The sequence below is a fragment of the Coregonus lavaretus genome (assembly GCF_964263955.1).
Source record: "Coregonus lavaretus genome assembly, contig: HAP1_SCAFFOLD_449, whole genome shotgun sequence".
NCBI classification, from domain to species: domain Eukaryota; kingdom Metazoa; phylum Chordata; class Actinopteri; order Salmoniformes; family Salmonidae; genus Coregonus; species Coregonus lavaretus.
Window position 1 is genome coordinate 106,340 of NW_028158296.1, and position 27,072 is coordinate 133,411.

Consider the following 27,072-nt stretch of genomic DNA (forward strand, 5'->3'; position numbering starts at 1 on the left):
ATAGCAAAGGGGGTGAATACATATGCACGCACCACTTTTACGTTATTTATTTTTTAGAATTTTTTGAAACTATTTTGTGAATGTCCATTACATGAAATCCAAATAAAAATCTAATTAAATTACAGGTTGTAATGCAACAAAATAGGAAAAACGGCAAGAGGGATGAATACTTTTGCAAGGCACTGTATGATATGTTACGAATTGCAATTCGTACAATATGTTACAAATTTTCAAAATGTATGATATGTGTCGTGACGTGACTTTCAATAATGTGATGACTGTTATTTATCAAATCAACTAACTATGTTTAATTGTAAAATTAAGTGTCCATAAAATGTACATAGTATGTATAAGCTGGAAGTAGTGGCCTAAGCATTGTTGTTCACTAGTTTACCCCAATTAGGGAAGGGGTGGTGGGGTTGGAAAGTAATAAAGGGAAATATATAAAAAGTATATGTGTATGTATGTATATGTATTTATATTTATGTATATGTATATGTATGTGGATGTACAGTTGAAGTCGGAAGTTTACATACACCTTAGCCAAATACATTTCAACTCAGTTTTTCACAATTCCTGACATTTAATCCTAGTAAAAAATCCCTGTTTTAGGTCAGTTAGGATCACCACTTTATTTTAAGAATGTGAAATGTCAGAATAATAGTAGAGAGAATGATTTATTTCAGCTTGTATTTCTTTCATCACATTCCCAGTGGGTCAGAAGTTTACATACACTCAATTAATATTTGGTAGCATTGCCTTTAAATTGTTTAACTTGGGTCAAACGTTTCGGGAAGCCTTCCACAAGCTTCCCACAATAAGTTGGGTGAATTTTCCTCCTGACAGAGCTGGTGTAATTGAGTCAGGTTTGTAGGCCTCCTTGCTCGCACACGCCTTTTCAGTTCTGCCCACACATTTTCTATAGGATTGAGGTCAGGGCTTTGTGATGGCCACTCCAATACCTTGACTTTGTTGGCCTTAAGCCATTTTGCCACAACTTTGGAAGTATGCTTCGGGTCATTGTCCATTTGGAAGACCCATTTGCGACCAAGCTTTAACTTCCTGACTGATGTCTTGAGATGTTGCTTCAATATATCCACACAATTTTCCTTCCTCATGATGCCATCTATTTTGTGAAGTGCACCAGTCCCTCCTGCAGCAAAGCACCCCCACAGCATGATGCTGCCACAACCGTGCTTCACGTTGGGATGGTGTTCTTCGGCTTGTAAGCATCCCCCTTTTTCCTCCAAACATAACGATGGTCATAATGGCCAAACAGTTCTATTTTTGTTTCATCAGACCAGAGGACATTTCTCCAAAAAGTTTGATCTTTGTCCCCATGTGCAGTTGCAAACCGTAGTCTGGCTTTTTTATGGCGGTTTTGGAGCAGTGGCTTCTTCCTTGCTGAGCAGCCTTTCAGGTTATGTCAATATAGGACTCGTTTTACTGTGGATATAAATACTTTTATACCTGATTCCTCCAGCATCTTCACAAGGTCCTTTGCTGTTGTTCTGGGATTGATTTGCCCTTTTCGCACCAAAGTACATTCATCTCTAGGAGACAGAACGCGTCTCCTTCCTGAGCGGTATGACGGCTGCGTGGTCCCATGGTGTTTATACTTGCGTACTGTTGTTTGTACAGATGAATGTGGTACCTTCAGGCATTTGGAAATTGCTCCCAAGGATAAACCAGACTTGTGGAGGTCTACAGGTCTTGGCTGATTTCTTTTGATTTTCCCATGATGTCAAGCAAAGAGGCACTTAGCTTGAAGGTAGGCCTTGAAATACATCCACAGGTACACCTCCAATTGACACAAATGATGTCAATTAGCCTATCAGAAGCTTCTAAAGCCATGACATCATTTTCTGGAATTTTCCAGGCTGTTTAAAGGCACAGTCAACTTAGTGTATGTAAACTTTTGTCAAGTGTCAATGTGCAGCGGTAGGACGGAGTCAGGCGCAGGACACAGAACTGAGTAAACAACGTACTTTACTCGAAAAATAAACAACACTAATTTCCACGCAGGGAAAACACACCAGCTCACATAAGTCTTAGACACAAAACAAAGAACAAACACGCACAAAACCATGTGGGAACCAGAGGGTTAAATAGGGAAATAATATAATGTAATGGGAACCAGGTGTGTACAATCAAGACAAAACAAATGGAAAAAGAAACGTAGATCGGTGGCAGCTAGAAAGCCGGTGACGACGACCGCCGAACGTCGCCCGAACAAGGAGAGGCACCAACTTCGGCGGAAGTCGTGACAACTTCTGACCCACTGGAATTGTGAAACAGTTAATTATAAGTGAAATAATCTGTCTGTAAACAATTATTGGAAAATTACTTGTGTCATGCACAAAGTAGATGTCCTAACCGACTTGCCAAAACTATAGTTTGTTAACAAGAAATTTGTGGAGTGGTTTCTGTACACCAGCGGAACCCATCCAACTTGAAGGAGCTGGAGCAGTTTTGCTTTGAAGAATGGGCAACAATTACAGTGGCTAGATGTGCCAAGCTTATAGAGACATACCCCAAGAGACTTGCAGCTGTAATTGCTGCAAAAGGTGGCTCTACAAAGTATTGACTTTGGGGGGTTGAATAGTTATGCACGCTCTAGTTTTCTGTTTTTGTCTTATTTCTTGTTTGTTTCACACAACAACAAAACAAATTGCATTTTCAAAGTGGTAGTCATGTTGTGTAAATCAAATGATACAAACCCCCCAAAAATCCATTTTAATTCCAGGTTGTAAGGCAACAAAATAGGAAAAATGCCAAGGGGGGTGAATACTTTCACAAGCCACTATATATTTGCGAGAAGAAAAACATATGGGGGATTGGAAGTGATGCAGACAATTACATTGATGGAAGTTACAATCTATCTGCAATATTAAAGCTGATCTACCCCCCAAAAAAATAAATTAAATAAAAACTATGTTTAATTGTCACTCTTTTAAATTAATCATGTAACAATTAACTTATTAGGAATTTGGAGCACCATGGAAGAAGTTGTTTAACGAGTTACCATCTCCCAAATTAAACTCTTAGAAGATATTTAGATATATATATCGATAACAGTCACTTATCATTACCTCATCAGTCTCATTCTGAACGTCGCATACTCCTTGATATCTGCAAGAACCCTAACCATATTGATGAATCACCAATACACAAATTGGCTTAATTATTTATTTACTCACTAACTAAATAATAACACAGAATACATAAACACACACACACGGTATAGGTTATTGATTGCTAACGTAATACAATGAAAACAGGTCCCTAATGGACTGGACTAACAATAGCATGACTGCTTGGTTAGGGGAAGGAGGGGTCAATAGAAAGAGAGTGAAAGGGAGAGACAAAGAGATTCAACTTATCGTTGTTACATTTGGAAACCACCGCTCATTCTGATAAAAAATGCAATGCATATTTACGTGTAGCTTTCCTTGATCGTCGTCTCTCTGTTGAACCACTTTCTCAAAAAGGGTTTGAGTGTCCTATCCCACTTCGGTGAGACTCAGCTTGTCTTCGAATGGAGTGTTCATTAGAATGTACCAATGGTTGTCTGAGATGGGATTGTCCTTCCTAACTCGTGTCTTTAGTGAAAGACAACTTTACATGCCAGCTGCAGACTGGTAATGCTATGGTCTAGTGAGTTTCTTCTTCTTGTGTAGAGATTGAGAGTTTCAGAGTTTCTCACCATTTCAAACGTGTGGACTAACGTCTCACTTTTCCTGGTCTTAGAGTGTCAACCATTTGTAACGTTCAGCTCCCGCTGCATGTCGGCTGGTCTGTAGAGGTTCAACCAGTTGTAATGTGAGCACGCGCTTCACGGCGGCTGGTCTTTCTGGTCTAACCATTTTAAGCCGTGTAGCCACAGCTCCACGCTTTCTGGTCTCTGATTCAAAGTTCTAACCATTCTAAACATGCAGTCGCCACTCTCACACTTTCTGGTCTAAATGTACATTTCGTTACTACTTTTATCCTCGGGTAAAAAGGGGGCGTTCCAACACGCCGATCCAATGTCTGTGCTCACTTGGGCGTGGTTACTTACTGGGCAAAAGTTTATATAGAACAATTATCTCATTAGAAGAATAAAATCACATTGCTATCTTCACAAAAGTACTCTCATACTTAATCATATATTTTATACAACATTTAGATGTAAGCTTGATAAATAGAACGTGTACACTTTCAGAGTTACAGTTATTCCGTTATACCATCCTTAATGACATCACAAACAACAATAACAATAAACAATATGACGTGATTATTCTTTAGGTCCCCACTGACCATTCCAAACATTTGGAGGTCAGGAATAAGATTCCAGTAAGAGTTTTTATGCGGCAAAGAGTCTCTGGAACAAAGACAATCTCAGTCTTCCCATACTAGAGACCAAAAGGAGTCCTTTTCTACAAACTATTTATGACCGAGTCATGACATATGTTACAAATTCCAATTTGTTAGATAGGTGGCAAGGTGGCTAAGGCTAACATTACTTAGGTGGCTAACATTAGCTAGGCTAGGGGTTAGGGTTAGGGGTTAGGGTTAAGGTTAGGTTGAAGGTTAAGGTTAGGGTTAGGAGTTAGGTTAAAGGGTTAGTGGAAGGGTTAGCTAACATGCTAAGTAGTTGCAAAGTTGCTAATTAGCAAAAATGCTAAAGTGGTCTGCGATGAGATTCAAACACACAATCTTTGGGATGCTAAACGTTCGTGTTATATGCCCACCCATCCACCCTGACCAATCACCCTACTTTATTTTTTGGGTTAAGTAACTTTCTGTTTTATGTAACCATATCAAATGTAACATATCATACTAATTTGAGTGTCCCAGATTTACATTTACTATGTTAAATCTAGTCTATGAGACCAGGCTGGTTTTATGGCTAGACTTGTAGTGTTAGAGAGGGCTAGACTTACTGTGTGTTACCATGGAAGACCCCTCAACATATTGACCTGTTGGACTACTTTGTCTTCAGTTTAGCTTTTCAGTGCAGCTGTGTTCACAATACACATTCCCCGATACACATTGCCACCTTTGACCCGAGCCCTTGATCTTCCATTACACATAAGAGTCATTAAACGAAGGCGTCTTCTGTGCAGGGGAGTTTTGTTAAGAGCCCCGACGCTCAATCTGAACATTAACACGCGTCGCTTGCAATACGTTTTTTTAAGCATATGGACCTTATCTTCCATATCAGCAAGAAATAATAATAAAACATTTAAAAAGGTTAAATTGATACACACCTTGATAGGGTTAGGGTTAGTGTTCCCACACGGCCATCTAGCGTGCTCTGAACACCTGTGTGTAACTCGGGAAGTGTAGTGGAAGTGGAGTTTCGTTGGATGGAGGAACCCATAGCTGTATGGATCTGTAACTGCTACAGTAAGTGTATCTTTTTTATTTGAAGGGTTCTTTTTTACTGATGAAAGATAAGGGCCATATGTTCCGAAAGCCATATCGCAACCGGTGATTATTGAAGTTTCTAAACTTTAAAACACAGCGTCGGGATTGTAGTTCACATTAGCCAGTCGTGGTCAAAGCTAATAGCTGAAAACTATAGGGAAAAGGCAGAATGCTGTCTAGAGTTTTTGAGAGCTATTTTGACCCATGATCCCTCTCTCTCTCTCTCTCTTAGTGCCCCCCTGGTGCCCTCAAGAGTCGCCGCGCTGCCGAAAATGACCTGGAGCAGCAGGTTCTTGCCTTTAATCAGGTAACACACATGCATGCACACACACACACACACTCAAATATATGAACAGACAAACTAACAAGACCACTGGCTAAGCACGACCAGGTAGGCAAAGGGAGCGAGCAAAATATTCCATTGTTTTTCCCCCTTATAATCATTGTTCCTCCCCTGATAATTATTAATCCACTCTCAGCCAAAGAGACAACAGTAGCATGATAAATATCTCCCCTCCTCCACCACTACTGAGAAATGTTCTTATTTAAAAAATGTGCAACAGTGCTAGATTGCCAAATAAATAATATTCTTTCAAATTATATTTTAAAGCCATATTCACCCTTTCTCATTTCATGATTCATAATAATGCAATCTATTTCCAATTATCCATTCATTAGGCTTGCTGTTTGTCTTGTGGAGAGCTGTTGTTAACTCAAAGCTCTGGCAGACTACAGACAGGAGTAATCAATCCCATAGAATACTGTTCCTCAGCCAGACACAATAACAGGAACAGAGCCGTGTGTGTGTGCCTGCTTATGTGGTGAGTGTGTGCATGTGTGAGCTCATAGTTGTGGTGTCACTGACTCTTAAACTGCTGTCTGAGTTCGTAATGAGATCCAGGTATGTGTCTGGCAGTGATAGCACTAACCAATGAAATAACAGCGGACAATAAAGGATGTTCTTATTTGGACAATATAAGGAAGTCTCTATGTAAGCCATATTGTTACCATGGCATTATTAATTATAGTGTTAACCCCACCCCTTCCTTTCTCTTTCCGTTTGACAACAGATGTCTTCATGCCACGACTGCAACTTCATTTACACAACAAGCATTATGCACTGACACACGTGTGCACAGTGCAGCACACACACACACACTCCTACACAAACACACATACCCACACACTCTCTCTCTTTCTCGCACTCACACACACACTCCCTCACTCACACACATTACATTCCTGGTGTGTCAGAGTGGTATAAGTCATCTAGGCTTTTCTTATTGAATTCAGGGCATTGGCTTTGAAACATCTGCACTGCACACCAGGGTCATGAACTTAATAATACTGTACGTGTGTGTGTGTGTGTGTGTGTTGGTCCCTTAAGACTGGAAGTCTCAGTCAATCGTTCTCGTTCTTTCTTGTTGTTTCTTTTCTTTCTGTCTTTTTTTCTCCTGTCCAACCTTTCTGAAAGGTCAACCCAGACCCCCAAACACTCTCGCGTTGATCCCTCTCCCTCCACATGATTTTCCAGGTTGATGTCCCTAACCACAACATCTTTCCCCTTCCCCTTGAAAACGATCTCTACCTCTCTCATGGACTTTTGCTTCATGCAGTTTTTCCACTCTAACTCTCACTGCTTTCACTTTGTTGTTCACTACTTTCTCTGTCTGTCTGTTCTCTTTCCCTCTCTTTTTCACTTCTACTTCTACCCCCCACCCCTCTCTCTCTCTCTCTCTCTCTCTCTCTCTCTCTCTCTCGCCTTCTCCCTTACCCCATCTCTCTCTCTCTCACCTTCTCCCTTACCCCATCTCTCTCTCTCTCTCTCTCTCTCTCTCTCTCTCTCTCTCTCTCTCTCTCTCTCTCTCTCTCTCTCTCTCTCTCTCGCCTTCTCCCTTACCCCATCTCTCTCTCTCTCTCGCCTTCTCCCTTACCCCATCTCTCTCTATCTCTGCCTCAGGGTTTATTAGGGATCTATTCCAACACTCCTCCTTACCCCTTTCTTTTCTCCTCCTCCTCCCTCCCTCCATCCTTTCTTTTTCCCTTTAAAATGCACTCTGGATAAGAGTATCTGGCTAATGACCAGTGTGTTCATTTAGATATCTTTCTTCATCCGCTCTCTGTTGTGCTGCTCATGCAATGATATGTAACGGTAGTGGCTAGCTTCAGTGGTGCACATGTACAATACATGCAAAATATGCCATAGAATTATGTTTAGCTGTTGGTGTCTTAAGAGCATCACATCACTACCTTTACTTCTTCAAAAAGGTAACTTTGCAAACACCGAAGAGCTGTAAAAAAAAATATATAATAATAATAACCAACTGGAAGTAGGTCCAACAAAGTTGTAACTGTCCTCTTATTGCTTCTAAGTCCTGAAAACATCCTCGCATTGTACATTTTGGTGTTAAAATTAGAACACTGAAACTTCTCTGCCTCACTTTCTCTTTCTCTTTTCTCTAGGAGATCCTTGGGTCCAAGGGCCTGGCAGAGAAAGTAAGTCTCAAACTTTCCCGCTCTCTCTCTCACACACACACACACACACTTTATCCTGTATTACTGAAAAAGCTGAGGAGAGACTTTCGCCACGTGTCAGTTGGCGTCCAATCAGGAAGAAAATATGTAGGCAACATGAGCCAATCAGAGCAGAGTATTTTTTTATACAGATTAGGACAGGGGCTGGTGACCCAAATACCAGGTCAGTTACTTGTACCATTTGCTGTACTCCAAGAACGGGGAGAGAAGGAGCGCAACATCGGGAGATGAGACGGTGTGACACACACACACACACACACACATACACACAGACACAGCTCTGCTACTGACAGTGGAGTGATATACACATCATTCATTATACTGTATACCCCGGCTCTGTGGGGATTTGCTGTACTGCTTCCTATTAATTTTGTCATTCTCCAACAATAGCAGAATTCTGTTCATGAATTGCATACAAAACTCCAGACACTTCATTATTGCATTCCATGGTGTGCTTACTATTATCTTACTAATCTCCCATGGCACAGTGTAATGTAGGATATGCAACCACTGAATATAATGAGACAGAATGATCTCTCTCTATTGGAAGAGTTTCACAGATATGAACCCACGCTGTTAGTAGTGTGTGTGTGTGCTTGCGTGCGTGCGCACGTGTGTGTGCGTGTGTGGGTCGGGGAAAGTAGGTAGGATGTGTGCTAGGTGTGTGTGGAAACATCAGGACTGGTTCGACGAAAACTCCACGTACATCTCCACCCTACTTAACAGCAAACACAAGGTACATAAATCCACACTCAACAACCCTACTTTTGAGGCCCTCAAAAAGCAATGGCAAGAGCAGCAGAGGGTGGCACAGAGTGCTCTACGACATCTACAACATGAGTGGTGGAGCTCCAAAGCACAATAAATCCAATCTTGTGCGGACATGCACAACTTGTATTATACCCTGAAGACCACCCATGGCCTAAGAAGTTGCTTTCTCTGTCCCCTCAGAAGTGCAGGACCAAACTAAGATAGTCCAGAGGTGAGGTGAACACTTTGAAGCCCTCTTAAACCAGCCAAACCCAGTTGACTACTCAGACCTGGAGGAGCTCCCAACCCTGCCCATCATCCAGAGCCTTGATCTCCCACCCACCTTTTCTGAGGTCTGCACCGCCATCAGGTCACTGAAGAATAACACAACTCCTGGACCTAACTTCATCCCTGCTGAGATCCTAAAACAGGGGGGCTATCTCTGTACCAGAGCAGTTTGCCTGTTCATCTCTGAGATATGGAGACAAGAGAGCAGCTCCCATCAATGGAGGGATGCAAACATTGTTACCATATACAAAAATAAGGGGGACAAATCCATCTGTGGCAACTGCAGAGGCATATCCCTCCTTGCAGTTGCTGGCAAAAGTCTTGGCGAAGTTCATGCTCTGCAGACTCATCGACACCATCACTGAAGACATGCTACCGGAGTCCCAGTGCAGCTTCAGAAAGAACAGAAGCACGGTGGACATGATCTTCAGTGCACACCAACTGCAGGAAAAGTGCTGTGTACAGAAACAAGACCTGTTCATGGCGTTTGTGGACCTCTCCAAAGCCTTTGACACAGTACACCGTGAACTCATTTGGAAGGTCCTACTACTGTATGGCTGCCCTGGGAAATTTGTGAACATCTTGCATGAGTTTCCATGAAGGGATGATGGCCTGAGTAACAATTGGCAGTCAGGAGTCTGAACCCTTTGGAGTTGGTACTAGTGTGAGGCAAGGGTGTGTGCTTGTGCTGGTCCTATTCAATGTCTTTCTCCTGTGTGTCACAACACTCCTGCACAAGGACATGGAAACAGAGAGTGGTGTGACCCTGGACTTCAGTTTGGACGGGAACTTCTTCAACTTTAGGAGGCTCCAAGCTGCCACAAAGCTCAAATCTGAATGCGTACTTGACCACAGCGGCAGCTGTGAGAGCACACAGCAGAATGGGGCTGTCTGTTAACATCCCAAAAACAGATGTCCTACAGTATGTCAATATTCATCTGATCCTCTGCCTGAAACCTCTGAATTATCCATCTCAGACTCCTCACTGGCCATTGTACAACACTTTAAATATCTTGGAAGCATCCTCTCGGGAGACTGCAACATCGAAAAAGGATATCCAGAATCGAGTCAAACAGGCCTCATCCTCGGCTAAGGAAGAGGGTATTTTACAACAGCAACCTGCACCTCCACAACAAAGTTGCAGTCTTCCAGGCAGTGTGTGTATCTACACTCCTTTATGGATGTGAAACATGGGCAGTCTACAGCCGACACTTAAAACAACTGGAGTCCTTTCACATAAAATGCCTTCAACGCATTTTGAAAGTGACCTGGCAGGACCGTGTTCCGCACTCAGAGATACTACAGAGAACCAACTGCAGGAACATTGAGGCATCCATCACACACCACAAGCTTAGATGGCTCTGCCATGCCATCCATTGCCAGAGGATCGCAGAAAAAGTGGCTAAAGGACCAACTGAAGACATCACTAAAGAACCCTGCCTCCCTCGAGACTGTTGCTGTGTACCGTTCCACCTGGCGTGGCCTCTGCCATCAAGGAGTGCAGTTGGACCGAGGAAAATAGGACTGGACGAAGCGACAGAGAAGACATGTGACCATGCCTGTGCTGGCCTCAACGTGACAGGCCTTTGTGTGCTCTGTCTGTGGCAGACAGTGTGCATCCCACATTGGATTATACAGTCCTCAGCGAACCCACAAGAAGTAGTGGAAGTCATCATGGGATACGATGGACTACCTTAAGCAAAGTAAGAAAGTACTTGAGTTCATACAAGTCTGCGTGCGTGGGTGTTTGTGTTTGTGTGCATGTCATGCTAATGGGTTGAGGTAGTTTGATAATGGTGTCAAGGCAATAGAGATACATACCATTATTATTAGCTTGGTAGGAGGGTTACCATGATGATTCATCTACATAGTGCAAACCACACTGGATAGGTTGACTTGGGACCTTACCAAAGTCTTCCCAAAACACAAATGGGGAACAACCAAACTTGTCCCTACAGATAGCTAATAACCAATATATATCCATATAATCAAATAACTACCACCGTTAGCATCAAAGACTTGGTTTGGCTTGTCTTGGCTTTTAGAGAGAGAGAGAGAGAGAGAGAGAGAGAGAGAGAGAGAGAGAGAGAGAGAGAGAGAGAGATTTGAGTAAAAAAAAAAAGATATTGGCCCACTAGTTACATCATTAAAAGCACAAACTTACTTCATTTTAATAGACCTAGAAAGTTAGAACCAAGCATCCCTCCTCTTCCACTGTACATAGGACCCCCGACGCCCCACACCCCTACAAAATCCCCCAGACGGTTCACTAGCCCCCCAATATACATGCTCCCTCACCAGCCCCAGTAGCACAGCTCTGGGGGCTGTACACCCCGCCCCCTGCATAGCATGTTTCCTGGTCTTCCACATTGCTGTTATTGCCTGCCTCAACAGGTACTAGGCAGTCCCTTCGCCAGTTGGCTACGATATACCTAGGCCGTTCAACATATAGGCCCAGACTCAGCTCCTACCCTAGGCCTGTACACCACCCACCCAGGACAGAAAACAACCCTACCAGCCTGGAACATGAAAAAAACAGATGCTGCACTGTCTCCTCCTCCCCACAGAACAAACACCCCCTCCCCACTGATGGATCAAGGTGTGACACATATCTGTTCGTAGCGATAGCCCAGGGAGAGAGGGAGAGAGAGAGAAAGAGAGAGAGAGAGAGAGAGAGAAAGAGAGAAAGATATGATGGTTAGGAAACAGTGACTAGGCAGTAGGCACCGCGGGTGCCAACCATTGATGGAGTTGCAGTTCCAACACACTGTAGAAGAACCTTCTCTCTCCTCTTCTCTCCCTCCTTTCTTCTTTCCTTTAGCTCCCAGTCACACAAAATCAATATATATTAACTGCCTAGTGTGGTGTGAGGAGAGCCGGCTGGGCTGACACGCCGGGTGGTAGATGCTGTTTTAATTACCTTACTTCCGTTAGAAAAAACGTCACTTTTGCTATCTATTACATACACACCAAACTGCAGTGTGTGTGTGTGTGTGTGTCCGCCCGTGAGGAGCTACAGCTGGCCTGCACTCTCCAGTGATCTCCAGGGATTTTACAGTATCTATTGGTCAAATCAAATCAAATCAAATGTTATTTGCCACATGCGCCGAATACAACAGGTGTAGACCTTACAGTGAAATGCTTACTGATGAGCCCTTAACCAACAATGCATTTTTAAGAAAATAAAAAAAAGTGTTAAGAAAAAAATAGATATCAAACAAATTAAAATTACAAATAATTAAAGAGCAGCAGTAAAATAACAGTAGGGAGGCTATATACAGGGGGTACCGGTACAGAGTCAATGTGCGGGGGCACCGGTTAGTCAAGGTAATTGAGGTAATATGTACATGTGGGTAGAGTTAAAGTGACTATGCATAGATAATAAAAAGAGTAGCCGCAGTATAAAAGAGGGGGTGGGGGTGGGGTGGGGTGGGGGGGCAATGCAAATAGTCTGGGTAGCCATGATTAGCTAGCTGTTCAGGAGTCTTATGGCTTGGGGGTAGAAGCTGTTAAGAAGCCTTTTGGACCTAGACTGGGCGCTCCGGTACCGTTTGCCGTGCGGTAGCAGAGAGAAATGTCTATGACTAGGGTGGCTGGAGTCTTTGACAGTTTTTAGGGCCTTCCTCTCACACCGCCTGGTATAGAGGTCCTGGATGGCAGGAAGCTTGGCCCCAGTGATGTACTGGGCCGTACGCACTACCCTCTGTAGTGCCTTGCGGTCGGAGGCCGATCAGTTGCCATACCATGCGGTGATGCAACCAGTCAGGATGCTCTCGATGATGCAGCTGTATAACTTTTTGAGGATCTGAGGACCCATGCCAAATCTTTTCAGTCTCCTGAGGGGGAATAGGCTTTGTCATGCCCTCTTCACGACTGTCTTAGTGTGTTTGGACCATGATAGTTGGTTGGAACTTGAAGCTCTCAACCTGTTCCACTACAGCCCTGTCGATGGATCTCTGTCTCCCGAGAGGGAGGTGTGTGTGTGGTGTGTGTGCGTGTGTGTGTATGTATAGCCTATGTTTAATTATTTCTAACTACATGTGAGCGAGTGTGTGAGAGTGTGTGTGAAATGTTGGAGGCCCCCTCCCCAAACACCTGTCTACATCTCTTCAGATAATATTTAAATGGTGTAACAGTACCACTCTCTGGTCATTAGAGAAACTGCACCCTAGCCATTAAACTAGATGTGGATGTGCTTGACTTGGTTTGACTACAACGGTCCCAAATTGGTACTATGTGCTCTGATTGGTTCATACTTCCTATACCCTTTGATTGATTCATACGGCCTACTGTCTTCCTGATTAGATTCCACCACATGGCATGTCTCTCCTCGGCCTAATAAACAATACTACATCCAATCGAAAATCTATATATGATCTGTGACTACCTGAGGTTGGGAGCTGACTCTCCATTTTACGTTTGCTTGACTTTTTGCATTGAATTTGGCCTCTGCTGCTTTTAGCCTATTCTTTCTCAGTGCTCAACACGGCATGCTATCAAAAGCAACTTCATCTAAAGAGACAACCTGACTCAGACGTTTTTTAAGTCCCTTGGCTTTATTGACACAGTACATTACAAAATCAATTTGGCCATTTTTCGTTGCAACACTCAATCATCTAAGGAGCTGGCCTAGTTCTCTCTGCTTAGATGCATTAGAGGATATCTCACCATGAACTAATGTGATCTCTCTCTCTCTCTCTCTCTCTCTCTCTCTCTCTCTCTCTCTCTCTCTCTCTCTCTCTCTCTCTCTCTCTCTCTCTCTCTCTCTTCTCTCTTTCTCCATTCCCCCTGTCTTTCTAGTGTGCTGGCTGTGTTCTTCTCAATGATGACCTAAACGTAAGTAAACGAAAGATGGAAGCTCTCATGTCTAGGGTCCTGTGTCTTGGTTAATCATGTCACATGACCTGGATTTGAACCTTTATTTAAAGCTTTTTCATCAAACTTTCCCATTTGTGTTTTATGTCAGATGGCCCAGCACCATCCTCAGTCAATTGCTTAGATTTTTGGCATAATTCTCATTTCTGGAAAAGGCTACAAATAAAGGTTAAAGTCCAGGTCATGTGACATGATTAACCAAAACACAGGGCCCTACTCATGTCGCACTGGTATTCCCATGAACAAAGACTTGAAACAGAGGACCGAAAAGAACAGACATATCCCCATCACACCCCCTTCTAAAACTGCAATAAAATGTCCTTCACATGGAAAATAATACTTATTGCAATGTGAAACAGTAGATTGTCCTCAAGCAACCAGAAAAGTAATTTGAAATAAAAAGTAAAATACCTGTGAAATGAATTTCAATCCAAAACAATATGTAGCCAATGCTGTTGAGGTATAAAGAAGCAGAAATGTAAAAGTGCCCTGTAGTTTCCCTCTGGCTAATTCTGAGACCATTTCAAGTGGAGTAATATCCAGGCAATAATGGACTTCTAGTATGATAGCTGTGTTCATGTTTGGTTTGTTTGTTTGTTTCAGGTGGCATCAGGTGGACACACTGGACAGCACGGAATGAAGGGAGAGAAGGGAGATCAGGTGAGATAGGAACACACACACATACTGCAAATACACACACAAACATGTACCCACACATCCATATGGAAATACTGAACACACACACACGTGGAGCAGCAGTGAGGATGTATCCGTAGGAGTGTGTACTCAGACTAATTGTGGTGGAATGTGTGACATCATCACCTGTGTCATCCAGACACGCTGAGACACACACACGCACACACATACACGTACACACACACACACACATGCTCACTGATCACCCAACCCCCCAAATACACACATATACATACACACACTGAATCTTATCAGCATTATCATCACACACTGAGAGTTTCATAAATTTTGAAATCACTGTCTCATTAGCAAAATTCTAATTATTTTAGCTTCACTTTCAAAATATTAATTTCTATCTGCATTGATTTTGTGATTTAGTGCCATACATACTGAGTTCAGCAAACTTATCACCAGACTTTGTCTTGCTCCCCCTCTTTCTTTCTTTCTTTCTTTCTTTCTTTCTTTCTTTCTTTCTTTCTTTCTTTCTTTCTTTCTTTCTTTCTTTCTTTCTTTCTTTCTTTCTCTCTCTTTCTTTCTTTCTTTCACTCACTCACTCTCTCTCTCTCTCTCTCTCTCTCTCTCTCTCTCTCTCTCTCTCTCTCTCTCTCTCTCTCTCTCTCTCTCTCTCTCCTAGGGTTCAGACTGCAGTGAATCTGGATCTGGTACAGTAAGTGTCTTGTCCATGTAAAAGACTGCATTAGCCCTCTGAGCTAAAGCCTAAACTATAGCTCGGGGAGCCAACACAACTCTTCAGGTTACTCATCACAGAAGCAAATAGGTCGAATAACCAGCTCTTCAAAATACTGCACTTACACTGAAACAGACCCATTCTTTGATTTAGCATATGCAGCCATGCAGGAACAATCACAACTTGTGGGTTCACCAACCTGAGATACATGGTTGGAACTCTGGGTTGAACACTATATTATTAAGTATAATGATTTGGCTTATTTTAGAATTTTAGCATGAGTTGCACACCCAAGCATCCCAAGCATTGCTCTTCCTGTCTGTCTGTCTATCTGTCTGAGTGTGTGTGCCCCCACTACTCTGCCATTAGCTCTGTAGCAGCTCTGTATTTAGAATGCTAATGCACTACAACAGAAGTCTGAATCACAAAATTAACTAATTGGCCTGTAGACTTGAACTTACCTCCCCTTTCAACATCTAGGAATTAGAAGATTACTGGAGTATAAATCATTTGTGTGTGTGTGTGTGTGTGTGTGCGTGCGTGTGTGTGCGTGTGTATGTATGTGTGTGTGTGTGTGCGTGTGTGTGTGCGTGTGTCTCATTTGTCTGTTTCTCAGTGCAAACAGGGACGCATGGGACAGAAGGGGGAGAAAGGCGAGTCGGTGAGTATCTCTTCCTGGAGTGCAGCTATTGTGTTGGGGGTCTTCAGTTCAGTGTAGTTTAGATTTGAGTACATTAAGACAGAGTATTCATTTGCAGAGTTTTTAGGCCTGTGTTTGTTAGTTTGTGTGTGTGTGTGTGTGTGTGTGTGTGTGTGTGTGTGTGTGTGTGTGTTGTGTGTGTGTGTGTGTGTGTGTGTGTGTGTGTGTGTGTGTGTGTGTGTGTGTGTGTGTGTGTGTGTGTGTGTGTGTGTGTGTGTGGTCGATGTGTTATTTAGTATGCTCCATTGCTTCTGCAGAGTAGAGGTGAGGTCTCAATATTACTGCTGCTCATCAATCTTCCTGGTCTCATTCTGGTCCTCATTCTCTCTCTCTCTGCAGGTGCTGCCCGCGAACTGGGGAGACGCTGTCGGACACAAGGTACGTCTGGTAAACAACTGGCTGGCTGTCCTGTCTGGCTGGCTGGCCTGTGTGTCTGTCTGTCCGTATCACAGTGTCTGATGATGACTGTTTCTTATTTATTTATTTCTCCATCCCCCTTCTCTCTCTTAGGGAGATAAAGGACAGAAGGGAGATATTGGTCTCCAGGGACTATCTGGAACCCCAGGAAAGGATGTGAGTGGCTGCTTATCTCTATGACATCATCGCTATCATCACCATCATCATCATCATCATCATCACCTTCATCGCTTAGAAAATGGCAGAAAAATCATTCAAATATGTAGCCTGTTTCTGCATTCCACAATGGGTTTCCTATTATGTTGATGCTGAGTAGTTAGCAAACCGTAAACAACACTTCCTATTTCACTAGAATAAACAGCATGTGTCTGTCTTATAAATGCCAGGAACAGACGCCCACGCACTCACACTTGAACACACACACACACACACACACACACACACACACACACACACACACACACACACACACACACACACACACACACACACACACACACACACACACACACACACACAACACTCCCACACACTCCCACATACACCTATCAGGCTAACAGAGGGTGTTTAGTAGAATTATACTGAATTACTCTTTAAAGCCTAGACTGGTACTGATATCTATTCTGCTCTGCCCGGCGTCTCTCTGGGTGTTGTCTTCCTAATGGCTGCTAGATTAGACTGGAGCAACAAAGCCAGCAGAATCAATTCTGCCTCATTGACTGTGTTCCTCTCACACAATCTGGCTGATTCAGGCTGACTTAACCCCTTTCATCTCACCCATTCAGCCTAACATGGATACGCATGGAAAGTTTTACAGTGTGACGATAAAGAGGAATTTCAGTGTGAGTGAGGGGGAGTGAGTGTGTATGTGTGTGTGCTCTCAGGTTTCTATATCCTGTAGGCAGAGGTTTTCATACTGTTTAAGAAGAGCTAAGTGATGGTCTGTGTCTCTCTCTGCAGGGTCGGGCTGGATCCATCTGTGTGGTGGGACCCAAGGGACAGAAGGTACTCTTTAAACAGAGTAGCTAGTCTTTTTAAATGTAGTAGTATTTAACAATGTGTACTTCCATTGTATGTACACTGTACATTTCCATGTGCATTTAATGTAAACACATGCTTTTAGTGGCCCTCAAAATCGAACTGCCATTTTCTGTTTTGGCATCTATTTGAACTTTAACCTCTAGGAGCTTTTTTTCCCAGGGTACCTCTGGAAAGGTGGGGCCTGAGGGACTAGCAGGAGAACCGGGAAAACCCGGACTTCCAGGATTGCCAGGAATTGGAAAACCAGGCCTGCCAGGCCTGCCAGTGAGTAGTGTCTCTGCTCTGGAATTCTGTTCTATCTTTTCCATCCTCAGGTTTGAAGTCAGAGTCCTGTTATGATAACTCTTCATCCTCCAGTTGTCAGATGCTTTATGCACTGGGCAAGTTGGGGCTGGGTTTCGCAAGCAAAGAGAGGCTTAATATAGACTTTTGTTACCCTTGACTGAAGCCAAGAAGCATCTTCGAGGAGATGCTGTGTGTGTTAACCTTAACTAGAGCCAAGTAGCATCTTCGAGGAGACGCCGTTTGCGTCTGTTCTTGTTTGGCTCTGGTAGACAGAGGAAGTGAGAGACAGTTAGAGAGAGGGCTAGTTGCTCAGCACTCTTTTTTAATAGAGGTGTGTTTTGTTTTGTTGCTAGGGCACTCCTGGAGGACCTCCTGGATCGAAGGGAGAAAAGGTAAAAAATATATCTGAAAATTAATTCAAATCCAATTAAAACTCTGCTTAAAAACTTCCAAGGCCGGGGCCTCTCGAGTGACACAGCGGTGCTAGAGGCATCACAACAGACCCGGGTTCGATCCCGGGCTGTATCACAACCGGCCGTGATCGGGAGTCCCATAGGGCGGCGCACAATTGGCCCAGTGTCGTCCGGGGAGGGTTTGGCCGGGGGGGCTTTACTTGTCTCATCGCGCTCTAGCGCCTCCTTGTGGCGGGCTGGGCACCTGCAGGCTGACCTCGGTCGTCAGTTGAACAGTGTTTCCTCCGACACATTGGTGCGGCTGGCTTCCGGGTTAAGCGGGTGGGTGTTAAGAAGCGCGGTTTGGCGGGTCATGTTTCAGAGGACACATGACTCGAACTTCGCCTCCCGAGCCCATTGGGGAGTTGCAGCGATGAGATCGAAAAAGGGGGTAAAATAACAGAAAAATCCAAAGCCGCAGTTTGAACATTGAAGTACTGTATACAGATTATATTGTTTGATAAGAAAACATCCCACAACAAGACTTCTGTACATTTCTGGAATGTTACAACAGTTGTTATGGTTACTGTGTCCTGTTCCTCTCTTCTGTCCAGGGGGATTCTGGGACACCAGGGAAAGATGGAGAACCAGGAGATCCTGTGAGTACAGGATGCGTTCAGACCACAGTTTTGTATTCTAGTCAGTGTGTAATTTGAAATCTCATCCTCACTATTATGCTCTACTAAAATGTATTGCTGTTGTGTTTTCAGGGTCCTAGGGGTTCTGGTGGTGGTAAAGGAGATAAGGTGAGTTAACCCTCAGTCCTGGTTTGTATGTTAGGGTTAGGGTTAGGAGATATACTGCATGGATTGTGAATGTGTTTGTCCATCTCTGTGTGTATCAGGGCCAACCCTGTGAGGTATGTGTTGACGTTGTCCATCGCTCTGTCTATCAGTGCCAATCCTGTGAGGTGTGTGTTGACATTGTGTGTCTCTTTGGTTTTGTCCCTCTCAGGGTGACCCGTGTGAGATGTGTCCCGTCCTGTCTGCAGACATGGGCAACACTGTGGCCCTCCAGGGGAAGACGGGGCCCAAAGGAGAGCCTGGTGTCCCTGGGATAGGAGACCCTGGCCTCCCGGTGAGATATGCAGCACCCCTAATGTTCATATAGCCATCAAGGAGTTTGGTTTGCATGAGAAAATAATGTTCACTTACAGCTAGGAATGTTTAGAATCTCATCTTCTCTTCCTCTCCTCTTCTCTCCTCCCTATATCTCCTCTCCTCTTTTCTAATCATCAGGGTCTTCAAGGAGCAGATGGGAAGGCAGGAGACAAGGTACAGAGTTCCACCTGTTAATTTATATCTCATGTTTAATTCATGTGCTGTGGGAATGGGTTACATACAGTCACTAACTCACTTGTGTACAAACACACACACACACACACACACACACACACACACACACACACACACACACACACACCATACATACATATACATACACACCAGCATACCAAAGCACACAACTATAAATATATATAGGCAAACACAAACTGATCTGTTAGAGAAACCACATTAGACTAACCGATCTGTTAGGGATACCACATTAGAATAACTGATCTGTTAGAGACACCGCATTAGAATAACTGATCTGTTAGGGACACCACATTAGATATAGTTGACTAACTGATCTGTTAGTGACACCACATTAGATATAGTTGACTAACTGATCTGTTAGGGACACCACATTAGATATAGTTGACTAACTGATCTGTTAAGGACACCACATTAGATATAGTTTACTAATGGATCTGTTAGGGACACCACATTAGATATAGTTGACTAACTGATCTGTTAGGGGCACCACATTAGATATAGCTGACTAACTGATTTGTTAGGGACACCACATTAGATATAGTTGAATAACTGATATGTTAGGGACACCACATTAGATATAGTTGACTAACTGATCTGTTAGGGACACCACATTATATATAGTTGACTAACTGATCTGTTAGGGACACCACATTAGATATAGTTGAATAACTGAAATGTTAGGGTCACCACATTAGATATAGTTGACTAACTGATATGTTAGGGACACCACATTAGATATAGTTGAATAACTGATCTGTTAGGGACACCACATTAGATATAGTTGACTAACTGATCTGTTAGGGACACCACATTAGATATAGTTGAATAACTGATCTGTTAGGGACACCACATTAGATATAGTTGAATAACTGATCTGTTAGGGACACCACATTAGATATAGTTGAATAACTGATCTGTTAGGGACACCACGTTAGATATAGTTGAATAACTGATCTGTTAGGGACACCACATTAGATATAGTTGAAAAACTGATCTGTTAGGGACACCACATTAGATATAGTTGACTAACTGATATGTTAGGGACACCACATTAGATATACTTGAATAACTGATATGTTAGGGACACCACATTAGATATAGTTGAATAACTGATCTGTTAGGGACACCACGTTAGATATAGTTGAATAACTGATCTGTTAGGGACACCACGTTAGATATAGTTGAATAACTGATCTGTTAGGGACACCACATTAGATATAGTTGAATAACTGCTCTGTTAGGTACACAACATTTGATATAGCTGAATAACTGATGTGTCCAATTTGTAAGTAAAAGTAAAGTAAGTCGCTCTGGATAAGAGCGTCTGCTAAATGACGTAAATGTAAATGTAAATGTTAGGGACAGCACATTATATATAGTTGAATAACTGATCTGTTAGGGACACCACATTAGATATAGCTGACAGTCGGAAATGAATAAAAGGATGGTATTGAAGATTGAGAACAAAAATGACAAAGACTTTGAACCAAGTTCAGCTTGTTTAATAACGACCGGTCGTGGAAAAGAGCATTACAAACATTCAATTCAACAAGTCTTTGGCTGAACACAGTATTCATGGAGAAGGCTCTCCCTTCTTCATCCTGTGGGCTGGTGCATGAAGACAAACATAAATCACATTAGGCTCCAATGTCTACAATGTATACATTGACCATCTGTTTCTTGCCTTAAGAAGGGGGGACATTCTAACACTGATGATCCCTCAGCTAACATCCAAGTTCATATAAAGTGTGCTTATATCCCAAAATAGTGATTGTTCACTTAGCTTAAGAATAAGTGCTGTAGAACATGGTGTACTACAGCCACGATGTGCAAACGTAATATTTGTTTAACACATGATAACATACTACAGTGTACAGGTCCTCTTTGGTTCCATAGGATCGCCTGGCGTACTTCCAAGGGAATTGCATGTATGGGACATCCAAGACATTAATGTACAGGACATTAAGGCACAAACGGATGTAGATTATATACAAGACTATACATGGTCATATTCTACAGAGCTAACATTCTACAAGGATGACATACTAGCTGATCATACTATTCGGCTATATCCCTTCATGACTAGCTGATCTGTTTGGACACCACATTAGATACAGTTGACAAACTGATCTGTTAGGGACACCACATTAGATATAGCTGACTAACTGATCTGTTAGGGAAACCACATTAGATATAGTTGAATAACTGATCTGTTAGGGACACCACATTAGATATAGTTGAATAACTAATCTGTTAGGGACACCACATTAGACGCTATACCTCAAAGGAAACATGCCTATTAGTGGGTGTTATCATTAACCTGTCTCCCTGTGATATATGTGTCTGTATGCTTGGTAGGGAGAGGCGGGGTCGGATGGTGTCAAAGGGGAAAAGGGCGATGTGTGTGCTGTGTGCCCCACCCTGAGTGAAATACCTGCTGCCAACCTTGTTGCCATGGAACAAACCCTGAAACTCAAAGGAGAGAGAGGAAAACCAGGGCTGGGACAGAAGGGAGAACAGGTTGGTGTGTGTTTTATTGGAAGGGAATGTGTGTGTGTGTGTGTGTGTGTGTGTGTGTGTGTGTGTGTGTGTGTGTGTGTGTGTGTGTGTGTGTGTGTGTGTGTGTGTGTGTGCGTGCGTGCGTGCGTGCGTGCGTGCGTGCGTGCGTGCGTGCGTGCGTGCGTGCGTGCATACGTGCATACGTGCATACGTGCATACGTACGTGCCTTCTGTGTTGTTTCTGTTTCTAACCTGGAAGTGATTTGTGTTAACTCTTGTTCAGGGGGAACCTGGAGTCAGTGGCCTGGCAGGGCTGAGAGGAGAGAAGGTTAGTGCTGAGTAGGGAACTCAATAGGGCACAGGATGTTTGAGGTAATGTAGTACCAAAAATACATTTTATACATAAGATAAAAGACTGAACATTTAGTTCAAAAGCCAGTTCTGTTGACATTACAGTTTCTCTTGTTTCCAGGGTAACGCTGGTGGCAAAGGAGCTGACGGTAGAACGGTGAGAGTGATCTTATGCATATGTTAAGAGACTCTTTATGACATACTTCTTTCTACATTCTTTATGTCCATAGTTGTCACCTGTTATGATAAAATGTATTTTTTTAAATACCTTTTTTTAGGGGGTAGGTCAGCTTTAATATTGCAGACAGATAGTGGCTTCCATCACTGTAATTGTCTGCATCATTTCCAATCACCCATATTTTGTGGGTAAATATATATATATATAAATTATACATTTATTTTGTTATATATTTTCCTTTATTATTTTCCCGTAACCCTACCATCCCTCTCTAATTGGACAACAAAATGACAACAACACTTAGGCTTCTACTTCCAGCTTAAACATACAACAGTATATACGTTTTTACGGAAACAATATATTTTACAATAGTTATCTTTTGTTTGTTTTTAGTCCCCATCTTTCAGCTCCACTCAACCCCTCCCATCTATCTCTGAACACCATTCAGTTTTGATTTCTATTTGCCATATATTTTTCAACGGTGCTGTGATGTTTCACAAAAGTTTGGAACCTTTCTATTCTCAAAGATATTGTAAATTAAAGATAACATTTTTTGCTAAAAGTATTATTATATTATTGATCGATTGTCTATGGCTTTTTAAATCACCCAGCAGTGCTATTTGCAGAGTTAGCTCCAGGTAAATGTTGCAATTCTTCAGCCATTCCTGAATCTGCGACCAAAAACAAGCTACATATGGACACTACCAAAACAAATGATCTAATGATTCTTTCTCTTCGCAGCAAAATCTGCAGAGCTGGGATACATAACATTCTATTTGGTTGCAAGAATTTTGTATAATCATTTAAATGGAAAACGTTTTGAATCCAGCATTGTTTTGTGTATCAGTTCTCTTCCCAACTATTTTGCAATCTACACTACCGGTCAAAAGTTTTAGAACACCTACTCATTCAAGGGTTTTTATTTATTTTTACTATTTTCTACATTGTAGAATAGTAGTGAAGACATCAAAACTATGAAATAACACATATGGAATCATGTAGTAACCAAAAAAGTGTTAAACAAATCAAAATATATTTTATATTTAAGATTCTTCAAATAGCCACCCTTTGCTTTGATGACAGCTTTGCACACTCTTGGCATTCTCTCAGCTAGCATCATGAGGTAGTCACCTGGAATGCATTTCAATTAACAGGTGTGCCTTCTTAAAAGTTAATTTGTGGAATTTCTTTCTTTCTTAATGTGTTTGAGCCAATCAGTTGTGTTGTGACAAGGTACGGGGGGTATACAGAAGATAGCCCTATTTGGTAAAAGACCAAGTCCATATTATGGCAAGAACAGCTCAAATAAGCAAAGAGAAACGACAGTCCATCATTACTTTAAGACATGAAAGTCAGTCAATACTGAACATTTCAAGAACTTTGAAAGTTTCTTAAAGTGCAGTCGCAAAAACCATCAAGCGCTATGATGAAACTGGCTCTCATGAGGACCGCCACAGGAATGGAAGACCCAGATTTACCTCTGCTGCAGAGGATAAGTTCATTAGAGTTACCAGCCTCAGAAATTGCAGTCCAAATAAATGCTTCACAGAGTTCAAGTAACAGACACATCTCAACATCAACTGTTCAGAGGAAAAATGTGTGAATCAGGACTTCATGGTCGAATTGCTGCAAAGAAACCAATACTAAAGGACACCAATAAATAGAAGAGACTTGCTTGGGCCAAGAAACACGAGCAATGGACATTAGACCGGTAGAAATGTGTCCTTTGGGCTGGAGTCCAAATTGGAGATTTTTGGTTCCAACCGCCGTGTCTTTGTGAGACGCGGTGTGGGTGAACGGATGATGTCCGCATGTGTATTTCCCACCGTAAAGCATGGAGAAGGAGGTGTGATGGTGGGGGGTGCTTTGCTGGTGACACTGTGATTTATTTAGAATTCAAGGCACACTAAATCAGCATGGCTACCACAGCATTCTGCAGCGATACGCCATCCCATCTGGTTTGCGCTTAGTGGGACTATCATTTGTTTTTCAACAGGACAATTACCCAACACACATCCAGGCGGTGTAAGGGCTATTTGACCAAGAAGGAGAGTGATGGAGTGCTGCATCAAATGACCTGGCCTCCACAATCGGGCCGCAGAGTGAAGGAAAAGCAGCCAACAAGTGCTCAGCATATGTGGGAACTATTTCAAGACTGTTGGAAAAGCATTCCAGGTGAAGCTGGTTGAGAGAATGCCAAGAGTGTGCAAAGCTGTCATCAAGGCAAAGGGTGGCTATTTGAAGAATCTGAAATATATCATATATTTTGATTTATTTAACACCTTTTTGGTTACTACATGATTCCATATGTGTTATTTCATAGTTTTGAAGTCTTCACTATTATTTTACAATGTACAAATAAAGAAAAACCCTTGAATGAGAAGGTGTTCTAAAACTTTTGACCGGTAGTGTATATGGCACAGCTGTCCATTTTTGGGTCCTTAAATAAAACGGGTATATTTTTTTGTTCATCACAATTTTCTTTAGCCAATTATGGTCTTTATGCAGGGCCGAGAGACAAGGTCCTTACTTTCTCCCCCTTCCAATTGCATCTTCCATTTTTGCGGTAATGCTGCAATTAGTTTGTTGTAATTTTGAGTAGAGCAGACATTTCCATATATTTTTGCTAGCTGCATTTGTGACGTAACTCCACCAGTCCTATTTTTGATATAATTTACAAAGATGATACCTTTTTTAAACATTTAAAAAAAAATATTTAGTTTTTTTTATAAATTATTATATTTTAGTTTAACCATAATATTTGTTGTAATATTTGTTCTGTATTTTCTGGTGGATTAAACTGAAATTGCAACCAACTTTCTATGGCTTGTTTTAAAAATAGCAATATTTTTGTATAAACCCCTGAAAGGTTTCCTTCCTATCCGGCAACTGAATTAGGAAGGACGCCTGTATTTTTGTGGTGCCTGGGTGTATTGATACACCATCCAAAGTGTAATTAATATCTTCACCATTCTCAAAGGGATATTCAATGTCTGCTTTTTTTCTACCAATAGGTGCCCTTTTTTGTGAGGCATTGCAAAACATCGCTGGTCTTTGAATCTGTGTTTGAAATTCACTGCTCGTCTGAGGGACCTTACAGATAATTGTATGTGTGGGGTACAGAGATGAGGTAGTCATTCAAAAATCATGTTAAACACTATTATTGCACACAGAGTCCATGCAACTTATTATGTGACTTGTGAAGCACATTTTTACTCCTGAACTTATTTAGGCTTGCCATAACAAAGGGGTTGAGTACTTAATGACTCAAGACATGTCAGCTTTTCATTTTTTATTCATTTATAAAAAATAAACAATTATAATAATTCCACTTTGACATTATGGGTTATTGTGTATAGGCCAGTGACACAAAATCTCAATTTAAACCATTTTAAATTCAGGCTGTAACACAAGAAAATGTGGAAAAGTCAAGGGGTGTGAATACTTTCTGAAGGCACTATATGTATCTGTTAGGGCAAAGCTGGACCCAGAGGACCTAGTGGCAAGGATGGACTGAAGGGGATTAAGGTGAGAGGTTGGAGCTAACATACACTACTTCTAATACTGGGTTATGTCATCATGTTATGTGGTGTTTTGTTATGATATGTTGTGTTTTGGTGTGATGTGTTGTGTTATGTTTTGGTATGATGTGTTGTGTTATGTTGTGTTTTGGTATGATATGTTGTGTTATGTTGTGTTTTGGTATGATATGTTATGTTATGTTGTGTTTTGGTATGATGTGTTGTGTTATGTTTTGGTATGATGTGTTGTGTTATGGTATGCTGTGTTGTGTTATGTTGTGTTTTGGTATGATGTGTTGTGTTATGTTTTGGTATGATGTGTTGTGTTATGTTGTGTTTTGGTATGATGTGTTGTGTTATGTTGTGTTTTGGTATGATGTGTTGTGTTATGTTGTGTTATGGTATGCTGTGTTGTGTTATGTTGTGTTTTGGTATGATGTGTTGCGTTATGTTGTGTTTTGGTATGATATGTTATGTTATGTTGTGTTTTGGTATGATGTGTTGTGTTTTGGTATGATATGTTATGTTATGTTGTGTTTTGGTTTGATGTGTTGTGTTATGTTGTGTCTTGGTATGATGTGTTGTGTTATGTTGTGTTTTGGTATGATGTGTTGTGTTATGTTGTGTTTTGGTATGATATGTTATGTTATTGTTGTGTTTTGGTATGATGTGTTGTGTTATGTTGTGTTTTGGTATGATATGTTATGTTATGTTGTGTTTTGGTATGATGTGTTGTGTTATGTTGTGTTATGGTATGATGTGTTGTGTTATGTTGTGTTTTGGTATGATGTGTTGTGTTATGTTGTGTTTTGGTATGATGTGTTGTGTTATGTTGTGTTTTGGTATGATGTGTTGTGTTATGTTGTGTTTTGGTATGATGTGTTGTGTTATATTGTTTTACCCCATATGTAACTCTGTGTTGTTGTTTTTTTAAATCGCACTGCTTTGCTTTATCTTGGCCAGGTCGCAGTTGTAAATGAGAACTTGTTCTCAACTGGTTTACCTGGTTAAATAAAGGTGAAATAAATAAAATAAATAAATAAAATATTATGGTATTCATGTAATGTG

At 41.8% G+C, this 27,072-nt stretch overlaps 1 protein-coding gene across 1 annotated transcript in view; it reads left to right on the plus strand.

Annotated features, from left to right (window-relative positions):
* Nucleotides 1-27,072, plus strand: part of LOC311124187 (uncharacterized protein) — a gene marked incomplete at its 3' end in the record, with an annotated part of 166,627 nt that overhangs the window by 34,608 nt on the left and 104,947 nt on the right. Inside the window, exons 7-25 of the mRNA XM_084198380.1 lie at nucleotides 5,645-5,719; nucleotides 7,876-7,908; nucleotides 13,786-13,821; nucleotides 14,464-14,520; nucleotides 15,191-15,223; nucleotides 15,861-15,905; nucleotides 16,284-16,322; nucleotides 16,455-16,517; nucleotides 17,322-17,366; nucleotides 17,562-17,666; nucleotides 18,041-18,079; nucleotides 18,694-18,738; nucleotides 18,850-18,885; nucleotides 19,094-19,216; nucleotides 19,378-19,413; nucleotides 21,814-21,975; nucleotides 22,238-22,282; nucleotides 22,427-22,462; nucleotides 25,958-26,011. Of these exons, the coding sequence (XP_084054506.1) occupies nucleotides 5,645-5,719; nucleotides 7,876-7,908; nucleotides 13,786-13,821; nucleotides 14,464-14,520; nucleotides 15,191-15,223; nucleotides 15,861-15,905; nucleotides 16,284-16,322; nucleotides 16,455-16,517; nucleotides 17,322-17,366; nucleotides 17,562-17,666; nucleotides 18,041-18,079; nucleotides 18,694-18,738; nucleotides 18,850-18,885; nucleotides 19,094-19,216; nucleotides 19,378-19,413; nucleotides 21,814-21,975; nucleotides 22,238-22,282; nucleotides 22,427-22,462; nucleotides 25,958-26,011 (1,107 nt within the window). The remainder of the gene's footprint in view (nucleotides 1-5,644; nucleotides 5,720-7,875; nucleotides 7,909-13,785; nucleotides 13,822-14,463; nucleotides 14,521-15,190; nucleotides 15,224-15,860; nucleotides 15,906-16,283; nucleotides 16,323-16,454; nucleotides 16,518-17,321; nucleotides 17,367-17,561; nucleotides 17,667-18,040; nucleotides 18,080-18,693; nucleotides 18,739-18,849; nucleotides 18,886-19,093; nucleotides 19,217-19,377; nucleotides 19,414-21,813; nucleotides 21,976-22,237; nucleotides 22,283-22,426; nucleotides 22,463-25,957; nucleotides 26,012-27,072) is intronic.